The sequence below is a fragment of the Oryctolagus cuniculus genome, chromosome 8 (assembly GCF_964237555.1).
Source record: "Oryctolagus cuniculus chromosome 8, mOryCun1.1, whole genome shotgun sequence".
Lineage (NCBI taxonomy): Eukaryota > Metazoa > Chordata > Mammalia > Lagomorpha > Leporidae > Oryctolagus > Oryctolagus cuniculus.
The window spans coordinates 115477946-115494457 of record NC_091439.1 but is presented as its reverse complement, the minus strand read 5'-3'; the positions used below and the strand labels follow the sequence as shown (position 1 = coordinate 115494457).

Sequence of the window (16512 nt, the reverse complement as noted above, 5' to 3'; positions counted from 1 at the left end):
GAGACAAGAAAACTCTATCTGAGATTGACAGACAATGTTCAGCATCAGTCATTATGTGAGGCAATTAGCTCAAGCTCAACAAGGAGAGAGCTGTGTTGGGTCGTGTTGGTTATGTGCACAGACGGATGATGAGAGGCCTTGAGTCAGGAACACCGTCACAGTTGCCCCAACTATTTATTGTTTGAAAGTCGGCATGTATGTTTTCACACACACGGAAGTCCCATGGCCTCAGAGGACAAGGGAGTACTCCCCAGCTGATATGGGAGAGCAGACCGACAGACAGACACACAGCGACTGGCTGGGACACGTTCGAGCAGCACACACTCCCAAATGGTCAGTGCTGGAGGAGTCTGGAGGAAAGGAACCTTTTAGGGTTGTGGCTCTGTTTTTTTAACTTCAGTACCCAGTAGAGATTTCCTGAAATCAATAAATACAATGTGAACTAGGTTTTACGAGATGAACCTCATTTCACTAGGTGAGGAACAAGCAGGTTCTCTCACAAGGTCACACCAAGGGGAAACCCACAGAGCCCATCGCCCTCAGAGAGAAATGTCCACAGGGGACAAATGGGGGAGACTGAAGACCAGAACGGAGTTGGAAGTCGTGTGGTAGAATGTCCTGAATCCAGGAGCCATGTTTATCAGAACCCGGGGTAGGACTGGAGCCACATTTGGGGTAAGACTGAGGCCATCCTGGGTCAGGAATGTCATCAGAAGGCTCTGGCCAATCCCTGAGAGATCAGGAGCTCTGGCTGGAGCATTGCCTGTGAGTATGAACACAGGTTGTGGCTGATGGAGAGATGTTTCCAAAGTAAAAATGCGAACACTTTCTGCCTACACATTTGGATTTCTCTGGAGACTTGAGAGGCAAGATCAAGTGCGAAGTCAGAACAGGCCGGAGGTCTTAGAAACAGCAGTGGTCTCACTACACTTAAAAATCAACAGGGTGCTCTCGATTGCTCAAAACTCTGATTTCTATGTCTGATTGTGAGCTGAAATTTGTCTGCAGCGAAGCCTTATTTCAGCTATCAATACTCAGAGATCAGCAGGTGGCACTTTAAGCCTCCCATGAAAGAATCCTTCATTTGAACCCCGGAGCTGCTTTCCACGTTGTCAGCTAACTGTGTTTGAGAATAAACAGCTGGTGCAAGAGAGAATGGAGAATAATTGCATAGAGCACCCCTTGCCCCTCCCTTGGGGGTCCATAAGGATCATAACGACTGTACCCACCAACAACAGATGCTGGCGACTGCCAGAGAAAGCATTTGCTCTACAGTGTTACTCTAGCAGAGACTCGTGGCATTCTCAGCAGTCACTGCTGTGATTCTGGGGTGTGCTAGGTTTTATCTGTGCTGTGACACCTGAAACAGCTCCCCCGGATGGCTTCTGTGGACTCAGAATCACTACTCAATAGGCATTCTAGGAGTGGGAGAGGAGGAAGAACTATGCCACCCAGCATCCAGATGACGGCACAGCCCGAGTGTAGGTACGAGAAACAGGTAGAAGTCTGGCATATTGTTCTGTGTCAGGTGACAGCTGGAAGAAGCTGAACACAAGTAGTCCCCTTTCCATGACTCTCCCATGCCTGCTGTGAACATACTAGCAGTCAGAGGCCTTGATATCCCCCAGGTTCCAACCAGCAATGTGTGCAAAGCTGCTGGGGTACAGGATCGACTGATACACAGGCTCCCAGAATCTCAGCACAAAACACAGTGAATCTCATTCTCTAGCTGTACCATTGCTGCTGCCGATTCTGTTACAGTACTGACGATGGTAGAAACGCTGCCTTCTAAACTTACATTTATTAGCATAAAATGACCATAATTTATGGGGCCTTCAAAATGTACTTAGGATATGTGTACTATAGAAAAATTCATGGATAACAATCTTTTGCACTCAATAGAATTAAAATTATCTTTTAATTCCATTTCCATGAACTTTACTTTCCAAATACTTTACATTACCATAAGAACATAAGAAGATAATCATTTGTTGAAAGACAGGAAATCAATCAAATTGACATCAAAGCAGTTTCCCTTTATGTGAAAAAATTATGGAAAATGGCAATATTGATAGAAAAAAGAGATTTTTTAAGACCACATGTTTAGTAATCATTTTTAACTGAAAGAGAAAGTCACTTTTAACATAGTCACATGTGTTGGTGTTTGAGTAAACTGGATATCCTAATTCTTCTTTTTTACCATAACTCTGCAACTTTTCTTCCTTTTTTTTCAGTAACAACTTACCATTATATATATCTTAGAAGCACAAAAATTTCTTGTGAATGAACACAAGAAAGTATCTAACATTTAGAAAAGTGTGAGTGAGGACTGGAACGTTTACATGAAATTTCAAGGGCTTTATATGCACATCCTCTTGTCCACATTCCAATGTGGGCTCCTTCGTTTACAAAAGGAGAAGGAAAATTTGCCCAACTCAGAAAAGAGGTAAACATCGTGCAGTATATGCAGAGGTGGAAAAAATTTTCTAAAAGCAGACAATGGATTGTAGATGACCCCAAAATTAGTTGAAGATATGTAATATGTGAAAATGCAAACAGAAAACACCAATAAAATATATTTGAAAATGTATTAATATGTTGTATATTCGATTATTCATTATGTGGTTAACCTGCAATGATATGATCATTAATATAATTAGATAGGAAAATACAATTATGAGACTATAGAGATTTTTCAGTCTATAAATCATGAAAAGAGTATAAATCTATTGCTATTAGCATCAATATTTTAGTTTTCTAAATGGCACAATTCCTTCTGCCTACAGTCTATTTTTACAAGCCTCTATATATTGAACACACTTACTCTGTAATTAATATAGAATTTTAAACAAGAAGATAAAGGTTTGATTTGCCATATACTCATTTATTAAATTTAAATAATGTCATTTAAATATATCCCTCGGTTTATGTCAGAAAATCTAATTTCTTAGCAAGTATATCAGTTTGTCCCTTGCTAACTATATATACATACACATACAAACATATAACATTTTTTGCATATTGGCAAACAAAATATATAATTTAAAATCATCAAGTATTTTTCTGCCTTCATGGTAAAAGTCACAGATCAAAAGAGAAAAGAAAGGATGAATAGAATCTTCTATCATTATCTAAACAAGAAATTCACCAAATGTTGCAACATTCCTGAGTGTTCCTACTGCACCCACCTCCTATACTCTTTTCACTGCAGGTATTTGCCAGCAACATAAAGGCTCCTTTTGCTGTTGTCTCTACTAAACTCATGTGTTTACCTTTGAGACTTTCCTCTCAAATCCATGGCAGCTTAGCAAAAAATAGTGCATTATAACTTTATTTCAATTACCTTGACAACACTGTTTCACAGATGTTGAGCAATTTGCTATCTATAAATAAGTCAATGAGTGCTTCCAATAAGAAGTTAAGATTTTAAGTATGGAAATTATGCACAAGTTCACACACACCTACGCTCCATTTTTTTACTTTGTATTAACCCAGTTCTCTTCTCTGATAGTGACATTCAAATATTAATTCCAACTAAATGAATATTCTCAGCATTCTAACAGTGCTCCCTAGTCTACACTATGAGAGGCGACACTTTTTTTTTTTTTTTTTTTTGAGAGAAGAGGTGATACTTTACCTCACTTTTAAATTTCCTTGTTGAGGCTGCCCGTCATAAACCGATAAAATGTCGAAATCCTCTTCAAGAGCAAACGTGTGAAATGACAGCTGTATCCTGTTGCGCTCCCCTGTGATAATAATCCAGGTGCAGTTAGCATAGTTGGGGTAGCCGTGAGGAAACCCGGGGCTCTCGATGGTGCCGTTGGGACCCTGGACTAAGCCTCCACAGTTCTGACCTGGAATGAAAACACAAAAGCATAGCACATTACTTTTTTCTCTTCAGTGTGTGCTGATATTAGTTCACAAGGTGCAACCATTTGGGCCAGTTTTTACAATGACTCCTTTGTGTGAATCTCATGCACACACAACAAACAGTAAATTGCATCAGTGTACCACAGTGCTGAAAGAGAGGGCAAGAACAGCAGTGGTAGCTGGGGACAGGGAGGGATCAAAACACTCAACAGCATTTGGCAACTCATTAGAATCCAGGGGAAATGTCTGTGTCTATCCTTTTCAATTATAACCTCTTCTATATGTGGAGAATAGATCCAGTGCTATCTGCATAGGATCCTGCCAAAAACACTCTACTTATGTTCCTTTTGTGGGCAATTAGGCTACAGATAAAATAAACCTTATAAAACTGCATACATTCAGACACACACCTACCAACATAGCCAAATGACTGCCATATGCGGTGATGGGAATAGGTTGGTCAATACACCAACTATGGATTAGCATCTAGGCTGGCAAAAGTCCTACAAGGCAGAACAATCAAACTGAACACGGGGAGCTGCTCTGGTTGGAAACAAAAGGCATAAAATGAGCAACTTTCTATGATGATCAAATAAAAGCATCGCCCAGAAACTACTGACACAGGCCTTCCCCACTCTCACCGTCGCTATTAGCTGGTGAGACTGGGCTGCAGGGAAGAGACAGGAAAGCACATCTCAGAATTATGGGAGCTGTGGCTCTGTTCCTGTCCTCCCAGCTCTCTCCTTATTCCCTGGTAACCACAGTTCCACTCTTGTCTTCTAGCAGGTCAACTTTGTTGCTTTTAAACATAACTCTAGTATTCTGTAGTTTAGAATATTAAATTGTGTATTTCAGAATAGTTATAATATTGGAATTTGAATGTTCCCAACACAAAGCAATGACAGGTGTTGAGGTGATGGATATGCTAATCACACTGATTAGATAATATATACGTGTAGCATGTATTGGAATATCATACTACACCCATTATACATGTGCAATCATTGTGCATTGATTACAAAGGAAATAAATAAATAAATGATGGGAGCAATTCAAGTGAAAGTGCAGCATTAAAAAGAGGCACGAATGTTTGAGGTGCCCTCAGCAGGTTTGCAGAATCCTATGCTTCCCTCGTTCCCTCCCATCAGTCCAAGCTCCCTGAGACAGGTGCAATGAGGACTACTCAGTGTCTCAGATTCACAGGTAACAGAACAGCGATGCAGCCCCAATGGGTAGCTGAGTGTAGGACGTGTGCCAGGGAAACCTGGGCCCATTCTGCCACTACTCCCTAAAATTTCATGTCATCAATTCTAATATCAGGATGCTCTAGCAATCTCTAGACTTGGAGAGAAGCTCCTTTGATGAAATTGCAGCCCCAGGCTTCCTGCAAGGACCCGGGGTGGGCATCTCAGGAACAGGCCTGCTGCTGACCACTTGTCCCACTCCTACATCTAGACAAACCGACGCACCCTTGTCAGTCTCGGCAGTGGCTCCTCGCTGCTGCCCTGGACCTTACACACGGGCCTTGGCTCCGTGATTGTCTGCTCCCTGTTTTGTCTGCCTCCCTTGCCCATGCAACTGCTTCAGCTGGACTAAACTCCAGTGCCGTGCTCATTTGATCCTCATGGATGCTTGCATCTTTTCTCTCCATTACTGCTTAGAGTCTGCTTACCATGGCTGCCTGTGGACCAGTACACAGCATGAGACAGGGCTGTGAAAATGACCAACACGGGTCCCATGTTTCAGCTGTCCTGCTGGCCACATGCCAATCACTCCTCTCTTGTAGCTGTTCCAACTTTTAATTTGTCTGAACCTATTGATTAAGCAGCTTCTGGAAACATGTTTTGTTTTTCCTTAATCTGGCCATTCCCCACCAATGAGTTTAAATGCATTTCAATGTTTTGACACTAAGAATATTACAAAAAATGTTGACAGGACCTGGGCATGCTCAGATTACTGCATGGAGTGTAACTGCTTGAACTCAAGTATTATCCCAGCTTTTATTGTTGAACTGCAAACAGAAAATTATTTCCATCTATATTTTATGGTTTAAAAAAATTCAGAATAGTATGTCTCAGTGAGCTCAAATCTTTTACAGTAATATTACCAAATGCTTGTGGGAGTTGGCTAAATCTTAATAAAAAAGATTTAATGAAAGGGATTTACGAGTTTAAAACCAAAGAACTAATAAGAAGCCCATTTTCCACTAAATTTAAATCTAACAATAACACTGTAACAAGTAGATATTAAAGCTGTGGGGTTTTGAAAGGTCTTTACAGAAAATAGCTTTTCTAGTTTATCTACAATGCTTGCTTCATATAAATCAAAAAAAGTGAAGACTTGATTATAAATTGGAGGACAGAAAATAATTTCAATAGAAAAATGTCAGCTGGAAAGTGCCTACTATTCTAGACCCAATTTGGCAACCCAGATTATGAGATACTAAAATTTTCCAAGGAATACCATTTAGGGTGACATTTAGATGGCAATGAACAAAGTGAATTTTGCAGAATGAGTCACATTTGATCAGCAGTCAGACTTTGCACAGGTCCTGTTAAAAACTTTGGAACTGCTCTCAAGTTCTTATGGAGTATCTCTTCTCCATGGCCACACCTTGAAATCAACCCAGAAGATTTAAAATGATCTGTGCTGAAGTTAGCTTCTGATTTACTATAGGTGAGCCAGGAAAATCCAAGATAATCTTAAGAAGAACAAAACTAGAGATTTCATGCCCCTTAATATTATATCATGTTATGAAGCCACAGTAATTAAGAGCATTTGATTTGCATGAAATTATATGCACAATCAATGGGAAAGAATAGAATGTGAGAAAAGAAAAAAACCCGCACAGAGATAGATGTTCGATTTATACTGGGGTCCCAATAGTACACAGGAGAAAGATCATCTTTTTAGTAGATGGTGCCAGGCTGATTGGATATCCAAATAGGAAAAGTCAATCTTGATTCCTATCTCATAATATAAATAAGGATCAACTGCAGGTGAATTATAGACCTAAACATGAAACATAAAACAGTAGTGCTTCCACAAGATAACATAACAGAAAGCAACTTCATAACTGTGTGAAAACAGTTCTTAAACTGAGCACAAAAATTAATAATCTAAAAAAAGAAGGAGCTAAATGGGAATCTAAAAAGAGAAGCTATTTGCAGTACTCAGATTTTAAAAATGGCACATATTTAAGGTCCTGGATAAAGCTCGCCGGTCAGTGAGAAAAGGCAGCATAACAGAAAAGCACTTTGGATAGCTAGGGTTGCAGAATCAGATGTAAAGGAGACAAGTGGATCTTGAAGTGGAAGCAGCCTTGGCCACTTTCTCCTGTGGGCCAGCACCTGTTCTGCAGATTAAGGGAAATAGCATTTTGTGTTAAATGGAAAAAGCAGACAAAAGAAAAAAAGCTGGCTTACTTAACTTGGTTTTCACAAAGCAGTAGCCCTACCTGCCACACATCCTCACTTGGTCTCCCCAGAGAAATGACAATCTGCCCGAGGAGTAAGTAACATGAGCTAGACTGAACACTCCCTGTGTAAGAAGTGTGACTACAATAGCTCAGACTGGGGTGACTCCCAGGAAGCAGTGCCAAGGAAAACCCTGTACTGACACTGCATGGATGCAATCTACCTAAATAACAACTGCTTTCATGTAGCAAGTCAATACCATTGCCCTCTGCATGCTACGTCCACGCTTCCCCGTGCGCCCCACGAGCAGGGACTGACACATCGTTTCTAATGGAACTGGTTTCACTCCCCAAATGCATAATCCTAAAATGTCAAGTGATTACAGTTAACAAGTGCAAATAACTTTGAGTTGACTTTCCTCATTGATGCCAGAATTGCGCTCAAGTATGTTGTTAACAGACAGTATGCAAAGATGGCTTCAATAGAATAAATCACTTTAATTCGATATAATAAATCCTTAGACTAATGCATGTAGATTTTATATGACATCTGTACAAACGTTTAGAATTTGCATATAATTTAAAGTAAAAGCAGTGGGTGCAACATTCCTGTGGTCCTACCAGCACAAGCTGCCAGGATTTAGAGTTTTCTTCAACTGTTTGCAGTGAAGGGCTGAGGCCAATTCCTTGTGATTTCTCTCCCTCAGTTCTCACGTGCTGGTGGGCACTTGCCTGCTCTTGAGCTTACAGACTCAAATGTTTACAGACTGTTTTGTTTTTAAGTGATGTACACCTAAGAATGATTAAAAGTTGACTTTCAATATGGCTTCAGATGAGCAGGTAGTTTTAACTGGTAAAAATTTTAATGGACAAATTTTAAATGCTACAAACCTAATCATATTTTAGCATACTGCTCAAAACCAATCTCTTATAACTATATTTGTAAATTATAGTTCCTCAGGGAAATAGTCTGCAATGTTTCCATGATAACTTTAATATTGTAGTTTAAATTGAGTTTTTTGGTAAGGAATGAAAACTTAATTATTATGGAAGAAAAACATCTAATGGTCTTTTATACTCAGATACTGATGCTAGATGTTATCATGAAATCAAACATCAATATCAATGAGAGAAAAAAAGTTTAAATGTATCTGTAGTTATAAGCATACATATGTGTATATACATTTATTCTTATTTCTTGATCATGTTGACGTTTTATTTCATTATATATGTACATATATAAAAATTGTTTGCATATCTAATTATGCAACATCCAGGAACTCATGAGGACACTTTAAAAATGTCATGGAAAATAGAATTACAGAGCAAATTTAAATTGATGCAAAAGTATTGAAAACAGTGCATATGAGGGATCTTCAAAAAGTTTATGAAAATGCATATTATTAAAAGTTCATGGAGTTCAAAAAGTTTTGCACCAGCATAAGCTCACCCTGAATTCCACTTTCCAGAGATTGCTGAAGTCCCCTTGTGCCTTCCATTTCCTAGAATAAAGTTTATTTGCTCAGATGATTCAATTGTGATTCATCCTGATTAGAGTTAAGCATTCGGTGAATTAAAATGTTTGTAAACAGCATCCTTCCTGGAGCCCAAGTGTGGTTCAAATTGCTGTTTTCCACAAAGCTGGGCCCAATGAGCCATTGCTAGACACTGGTGGAGGAGACGGTACTTAAGACCCTCTGAAAAAAAAAAAAAAAAAAAAAAAAAAAAAAAACCCTTTGCTTTGCATGCGATGAGGAAGCAGTTAGCTTAACCTTTCCTTTGCTCCTAGTTTTATCCATGTGGAGCAGGCTTGCTCCGTCAGGAGGGAATACCTTTGCGATGCACACCCCCTCCTTGAGAGCTAAGGCTTAGCTTTCTGGGATGTCTTGATAGGTGGTTTGGTTCAGTGACGGCAGAGATGTCAGCTATGCTGTTCAGGATGTTTAGAAAACCAGGTAGGTGCATGGCCCTCCGTACAGAATTGTCCTAAGCAGGGCCCAAATCACTTGACGAATGATGGACAGGGCTGCAGAGGCACAGTCTGCAGACACCTAGGGGAATGCACAGTGGCCTCTGTGTCCCTCCCATTGGAGAGTAATGAAGAACAAAACTAATTTGTTGGACTAAAAATTAATTAGACACATCAGATTCGATTGTACCTATTACTGTGAAAGTTTTCAGCTGTTCCACATATTATTACCAACTATGTAATGTAAGCGTGAAAAGACCAAATGATTAGAGAAACACTAGCTATATTATCAAATATATACTGAAAATTTTAAGTCAATGTATATTTATTATACGAGACGATTGTTTGAAGTTTGTATACGTGAATGTATTTGGTTGTATTTTTGTGTCTACAATTATTGATATTTTGGTGTAAATGTAACCTTATCACAGGAAACTGCAAATAAAAGAACACTCATTTGAAGCCTAAAAAAAAAAAAAAAAAGCAAACAGATTTGGGTGTAGAGTTCCATTGTTGTCACCACCACTGAGGACAGATGTGTGAAATGGCTTTGGTACATCAAGCCCTGTTTGCACCAAGCCCAGACTACCACAATGATGCCTGATTTTAAAAACCACACAACTCATGGGGAAAATTGCACTTGCTTTTTACTCTCAGTGACACTTTCAATGCATCTCCTATACCCATTCTGTGAAAAGTACAATGCATGTTTTTGTATCCTATGTAAATTAGTATGCAAATAAAACTATAATTACCTCCTTCACATCAGGTTTTTGAGCTCTGAAGCATCTCCTAACTTGGCACCTTGTGATCAAACTGTGCTGAGTACCTGTAAGCCCTCTGCAAGACTCACTGCTATTGGACTGTGCAACTATCCAACAACCCTCAGCTGAAGCAAAATAGTCTACCCTGATAAACAATGAATTTTCATTGTCTTTAATGACCCAGGAGGATGACTGATTTCCCATAGCTTCAGGCTTTCAAATATCAAGGGGCCTCAAATTTCAGTGATGGAAGTGGGAATTTCCCTGACCAAGTAAGTACTTTTTGAAGGGGTGAACAAATCAAATATGTGTTAAATCCTGCATTATCATCTACAGTGGCATCAGTTATTTCAGGGTCGGCTTTATTTGGAAAACGTTTACTGGGAGAAAGACCATGTCTCCAGATGCCCTTCCCAGAACTCTGAATAAGGCCTATTAAAATTAAAGTCTTCTGGGTATATTGCAGGAACAACAAGTTTTTTTTTTATTTAGTAAATATAAATTTACAAAGTAGAGTTTATGGAATACAATGGCACCCCCCCCCCATAATTTCCCTCCCACCCACACCCCTCCCATCTCCCGCTCCCTCTCCCATTCCATTCACATCAAGATTCATTTTCAATTCTCTTTATATACAGATCGATTTAGTTTATATTAAGTAAAGATTTCATCAGTTTCCACCCAGACAGAAACACAAAGTGTAAAATACTGTTTAAGTACTAGTTATAGCATTACTTCACATTGGACAACACATTAAGGACAGATCCCACATGAGGAGTAAGTACACAGTGACTCCTGTTGATGACTTAACAATTTGACACTCTTGTTTATGGCATCAGTAATCACCCTAGGCTCTAGTCATGAGTCGCCAAGGCTATGGAAGCCTGTAGAATTTGCCGACTTCGATCTTATTCCAACATGGTCATAGTCAAAGTGGAAGTTCTCTCCTCCCTTCAGAGAAAGGCACCTCCTTCTTTGATGGCCCCATTCTTTCCACTGGGATCTCACTCGCAGAGATCTTTCATTTAGGTCCTCTTTTTTTTTCCCCCATGGTGTCTTGGCTTTCCATGCCTAAAATACTCTTATGGGCTCTTCAGCCAGATCCAAATGCCTTAAGGGCTGATTCTGAGGCCAGAGTGCTATTTAGGACATCTGCCATTCTATGAGTCTGCTGGGTATCCGGCTTCCCATGATGGATTGTTCTCTCCCTTTTTGATTCTATCAGTTAGTATTAGCAGACACTAGTCTTGTTTGTGTTTGTGTAATCCCTTTGACTCTTAGATCTATCAGTGTTATCAATTGTGAACTGAAATTGATCACTTGGACTAGTGAGATGGCATTGGTACATTCCACCTTGATGGGATTGTATTGGAATCCCCTGGCACGATTTTAACTCGACCATTTGGGGCAAGTCCGATTGAGCATGTCCCAAATTGTACATCTCCTCCCTCTCTTATTCCCACTTTTATATTTAACAGAAATCACTTTTCAGTTAAAATTTAAACACCTAAGAATAATTGTGTGTTAATTACAGAGTTCAACCAATAGTACTAGAACAAAACAAAGAAAAAATACTAAAAGGGATAAAGTATTACATTGTACATCAACAGTCAGCACAAGAGCTGATCAAGTCACTGTTTCTCATAGTGTCCATTTCACTTCAACAGGAACAACAAGTTTTAAAAAGGATATTTCTCGGCACACCAAGAGAAGAAGCTGAATACCAGCTCCTGGAATAAGAGCCTTCGGGTGCTTAGTTGGGTTTTAATCCCAACCACTTAGGGAAGATTACTCACTATGTGAGCAAATAAAAGAACCACAGTCTAAAGTATCTGAGCCTGAAAGAGTCAAGAAACTGAAATTCTTCTGCCTGTGGGCAAGGCCAGGCAGATGAGCCAGGACTGATTGCTAAAACTCACTAAAAACCATGATGTTTTCACTACTCCAGGGAAATATAGGAGCACATACTTTCTTCATCCAACCAAAGCTTTTTCTTGTAACCCCATGCAGATTTGGTCTCCTGAACTCCACTGCCTCAGGGCTTCTGCACCTGCTAGGCCAGCTGCCCTGAATGCTCTTCCACCCAGATCTTCCCATGTCTGACATCTAATGGAGCAGAGGGAGTACAGCTTGCTCTCGGTACGTACATCTCCATCTGCACCTCCATCATTACACAGCCAGCGCTGGAGGAGACGCCAGTTGAGAGTGAGGTATGAACAGACTGCAGCAGCCTGTGCCACTGGTGCTACTTCCGGAGGGAGAACCTGTGGACCACATGAACTTTCAGTCTGGCCTGGAGCCCTAGAGGGAGCAGGGTACCCACCTAATCCAAAGAAGCCAAAGCACATTCATTTCTCCTCGTGTCACCACAGTGGAGAGAAAGTGCCATCTTGATGCCAGGAGACATTGCAGCAGTACTTGCACATGGAACCAGATTTTACAACTTTGAGTCTGGTTGGAGGGTTGGCAGAAGCTGGGCACCAACTTAGGACTATGAGGTGCTCCTGTCCCCTGACCCTGTCACAACCTCTGGGGCTCAAACTGCCAGAGTGGAGCACCCAATAGTGGCTGGCTCTGGGATGTCTCTGCTCTTTCTGTGGATTGCGTGGGCTCCCAGGGCTGAGAGTAGAGCTTCTGCCCGTGACTGTAGGAGCCCTGTGTGCTGTGACTGGGGCAATTCTGTGACTACAAGACATGGCGTGGGGTGTAGCTGGGTCTCTGGGCAATCACTGTGTCTGGCATCAGAGGCTCAGAGCTCCCTGACTGCCTGGGGTGTGTCATTGCAGACGGTTTCATGCTTACACTGAGGACTGCACAGATCCATTGTGCAGGTCATGTGCCTGCATGGGTGGGGGTTGCACCCACTGTGGGCTAACCCTAGGCATTGATCATCTTAGAAGAGAGGAGGTAAGGTTAGGATTATGCCAACAGATGTAATCATACTTGGCCCACTGCTGACAATAGAGGAGATCTACCATACCCACCTGGGGTGTGACCCTGGACTCTCACCCCTCCCTTGAGCACTGACCAGAGCTCCCTGTCCCACCCAACCTCTGGATACCCACTGAAGAGGGGACACACGACAAAGCCACAGAAGCACAGGCCAAAGATAAAACCCATCAAAAGGTAAAACCAACAAGTGTTTCCACAAATGCCTAAAATAAAAGCAGAAATACAAGAAACAAGGACAAAGATGACAACAGGACTCTCCCAAAGGAGACATGATACTTCAGTATTAGAATGTGAAGATGGGGGCCGGCTCTCTGGGTAAAGTCTCCACCTGTAGCGCCTGCATTCCATATGGGTGCCAGTTCGAGCCCTGGCTGCTCTACTTCTAATTCAGAACTTTGCTATGGCCTGGCAAAGCAACAGAAGATGGCCCAAGACCTTGGGCCCCTCCACCCATGTGGGAGACCTGGAAGAAGCTCCTGGCTCATAGCTTTGGATTGGCCCAGCTCCAGCCATTTCAGCCATCTGGGGAATGAACCAGCAAATGAAAGATCTCTCTCTCCCTCTCTCTTTCACTCTGTAACTCTGCCTTTCAAATAAATAAATGAATTAATCTTTTAAAAAAAGACTGTGAAGATGAAGAGATTGACGAGATGCCTGAAAATGAATTCAAAAGAATGATTATAAAATAACCCAGCAAAAGCCAGCACCGCAGCTCACTAGGCTAATCCTCCACCTGTGGCACTGGCACACCGGGTTCTAGTCCCGGTTGGGGCGCCAGATTCTGTCCTGGTTGCCCCTCTTCCAGTCCAGCTCTCTGCTGTGTCCTGGGAGTGCAGTGGAGGATGGCCCAAGTGCTTGGGTCCTGCACCCACATGGGAGACCAGGAGAAGCACCTGGCTCCTGGCTTCGGATCAGCGTGGTGCGCCGGTCACAGCGCACCGGCCGCTGCGGCCATTGGAGGGTGAACCAACGGCAAAGGAAGACCTTTCTCTCTGTTCTCTCTCTCACTGTCCACTCTGCCTGTCAAAAAAAAAATAATCCAGAAATATAAAGAAAAAATTCATAAGATAAAGAAATCCATATGTGGTATGGGTGAAACCATTTTAATGTTAGACAAAATAGACTTTAACAAAAAGCTGGAAAAAGAGTTGAAAAAGGGCATTATGTAAAGATGAACAGATCAATTAAATAGGAAGTTGTGACTGAAACAAATGTATATGTACCCAATACCAGGGCACCAGGCTATTTCAAGCAAATGTTAGTGGGTCTAAAGGGAGACACAGACTACAACAGTTATGGGGAACTTCAATATCCCGCTCTCATCAATGGGCAGATCAGCTAGACAGGAAATAAACTAAGAAACAATAGAGCAAATCTACACTATGGACCAAATGGACCTAACTGATATCCATAGAACCTTTCATCTTGCAGTTGCAGAATACAAATTCTTCTCTCTAGTACCCACAGATAGAACCAGAAGTAAATGAAATAAAAACAAACAAATAAAAAACAACAATATAAAAGATCAGTGAAATAAAGAGCTGTTATTTGGGGAAAAAAAAAACAACTAAACAAAATTGATATACCATTGGTACAACTAACCAAAAAAAAAGAGGGAGAAGATCCAATCCAATAGAATCAGAGATGAAAAAAGAACATAACAAGAGATACCTCAGTGATAAAAAGAATCATCAGGAATTACTATAAAGAGCTATATGCCAGGGGCAGATGCGGTAGCGTAGCCAGTAAAGCCACTGCCTGCAGTGCCGGCATCCCATATCAGCGCTGGTTTGAGTCCCAACTGCTCCACTTACACCCAGCTCTCTTCTATGGCCTGGGAAAGCAGTGGATGATGGCCCAAGTCCTTGGGCCCCTGTACTCACATTGGAGACTAGTAAGAAGTCCCTGGCTTCTGGCTCCTGGCTCCTGGCTTTGGATCAGCGCAGCTGCGGCCAGTGAGGCCATCTGGCGAATGAACCAGTGGATGGAAGACCTTTCTCTCTCTCTCTGCCTCTGCCTTTCTGTAACTCTGACTTTCAAACAAATAAATAAATATTTTAAAAGAGTTATATGCCAACAAATTGAAAACCTAGAAGAAATGCATACATTCCAAGATACATACAATCTACCAAAATTGAGTCATGAAGACACAGAAAATCTAAACAGATCAGTAACCAAGATAGAGATTAAATAAGTAATAAAGACACTACCAAAAAAGAAAAGTCCAGAACCAGGTGATTCCATTGCTGAATTCTACCAGACATTTAAAAAAAGAACTAATATTTCAATTCTTCTCAAGCTGCTAAAAAAATTAAAAGGGTGGGAATCCTCCCAAACTCCTTCCATGAAGTCAGCATCACCTGAATTCCTAAACCTGAAAAAGATACCACAGAGAAAGACAACTATAGAACAATATCCCTGATGAAAATAGATTCAAAAATCCTCATCAAAATACTAGCTAATTGAATCCAACAACACATCAGAAAGATCATTGACCTAGACCAAATGGGATTCATCCCAGGTATGCAGGGATGGTTCAACATTTGGAAATCAATGTGATATACCACACTAACAAACTAAAGAACAAAAACTGTATGACTATTTCAATAGATGCAGAGAAAACATTTGATAAAATGCAACATCCTTTCATGATGAAAAACTTAAGCAAATTTGGTACAGAAGGAACATTCCTCAACACAATCCAGATAATTTATGATAAATCCATGGCCAGAATCCTAAGAATGGAAAAAGTTGGAAGCATTCCCACTAAGATCCAGAACCAGACAAGGGTGCCCACTCTAAACACTGCTATTCAATATAGTCCTGGAAGTTTTAGCCAGGCAAGAAAAAGAAGTCAAGGAGGATATCAAACTATCCCTATCTGCAGATGACATTATTCTACATTTAGGGGAACCAAAAGACTCCACTAAGAGACTATTGGAACTCATATAAGCATTTGGTGAAGTGGTAGGATCTAAAATTAACACACAAAAATCAATATGCTCTGTATAATCAGACAATGACATGGCTGAGAAAGAACTTTTAAGATCAATAATATCCACAATAGCTACAAAAATTAGATTCCTTGGAATAAATTTAATCAAGAAAGTCAAAGATCTCATAATGAAAATTACAAGACATTAAAGAAAGAAATAGAAGACACAAAGAAATGTAAAAATATTCCATGTTTGTGGATTGAAAGAATTAATATCAAAATGTCCATACCCTCAAAAGCAATCTACAGATTCAATAAGATCTTAATCAAAATAACAAGGACATTCTTCTCAGATCTAGAAAAAAACAATGCTAAAATTCACATGGAAACACAAGAGACCCTGAATAACTAATGCAGTTTTACACAGCAAAACAAAGCTGGAGGCATCACAGTACCAGATTTTAAGACATACCACAGGAAAGTTATAATCAAAACAACCTGGTACTGGCAAAAAAATAGACATGTAGGCCAACGGAACAGAACAGGAATTCCAGAAAACTATCCACAAATTAAAACCAATTTGTCTTTGACAAAGTAGTTAAAATCA

The 16512-nt window shown here is 40.5% G+C and overlaps 1 protein-coding gene across 2 annotated transcripts in view; it reads right to left on the bottom strand.

The window, feature by feature from the left end:
• CSMD1 (CUB and Sushi multiple domains 1) overlaps positions 1-16512 on the bottom strand; it is a 2053194-nt gene that overhangs the window by 1677059 nt on the left and 359623 nt on the right. For both annotated transcript variants that reach the window (XM_070047233.1, XM_070047234.1), the window contains exon 2: positions 3638-3854. In XM_070047233.1, coding sequence (XP_069903334.1) covers positions 3638-3854 — 217 coding nt within the window. The remainder of the gene's footprint in view (positions 1-3637; positions 3855-16512) is intronic.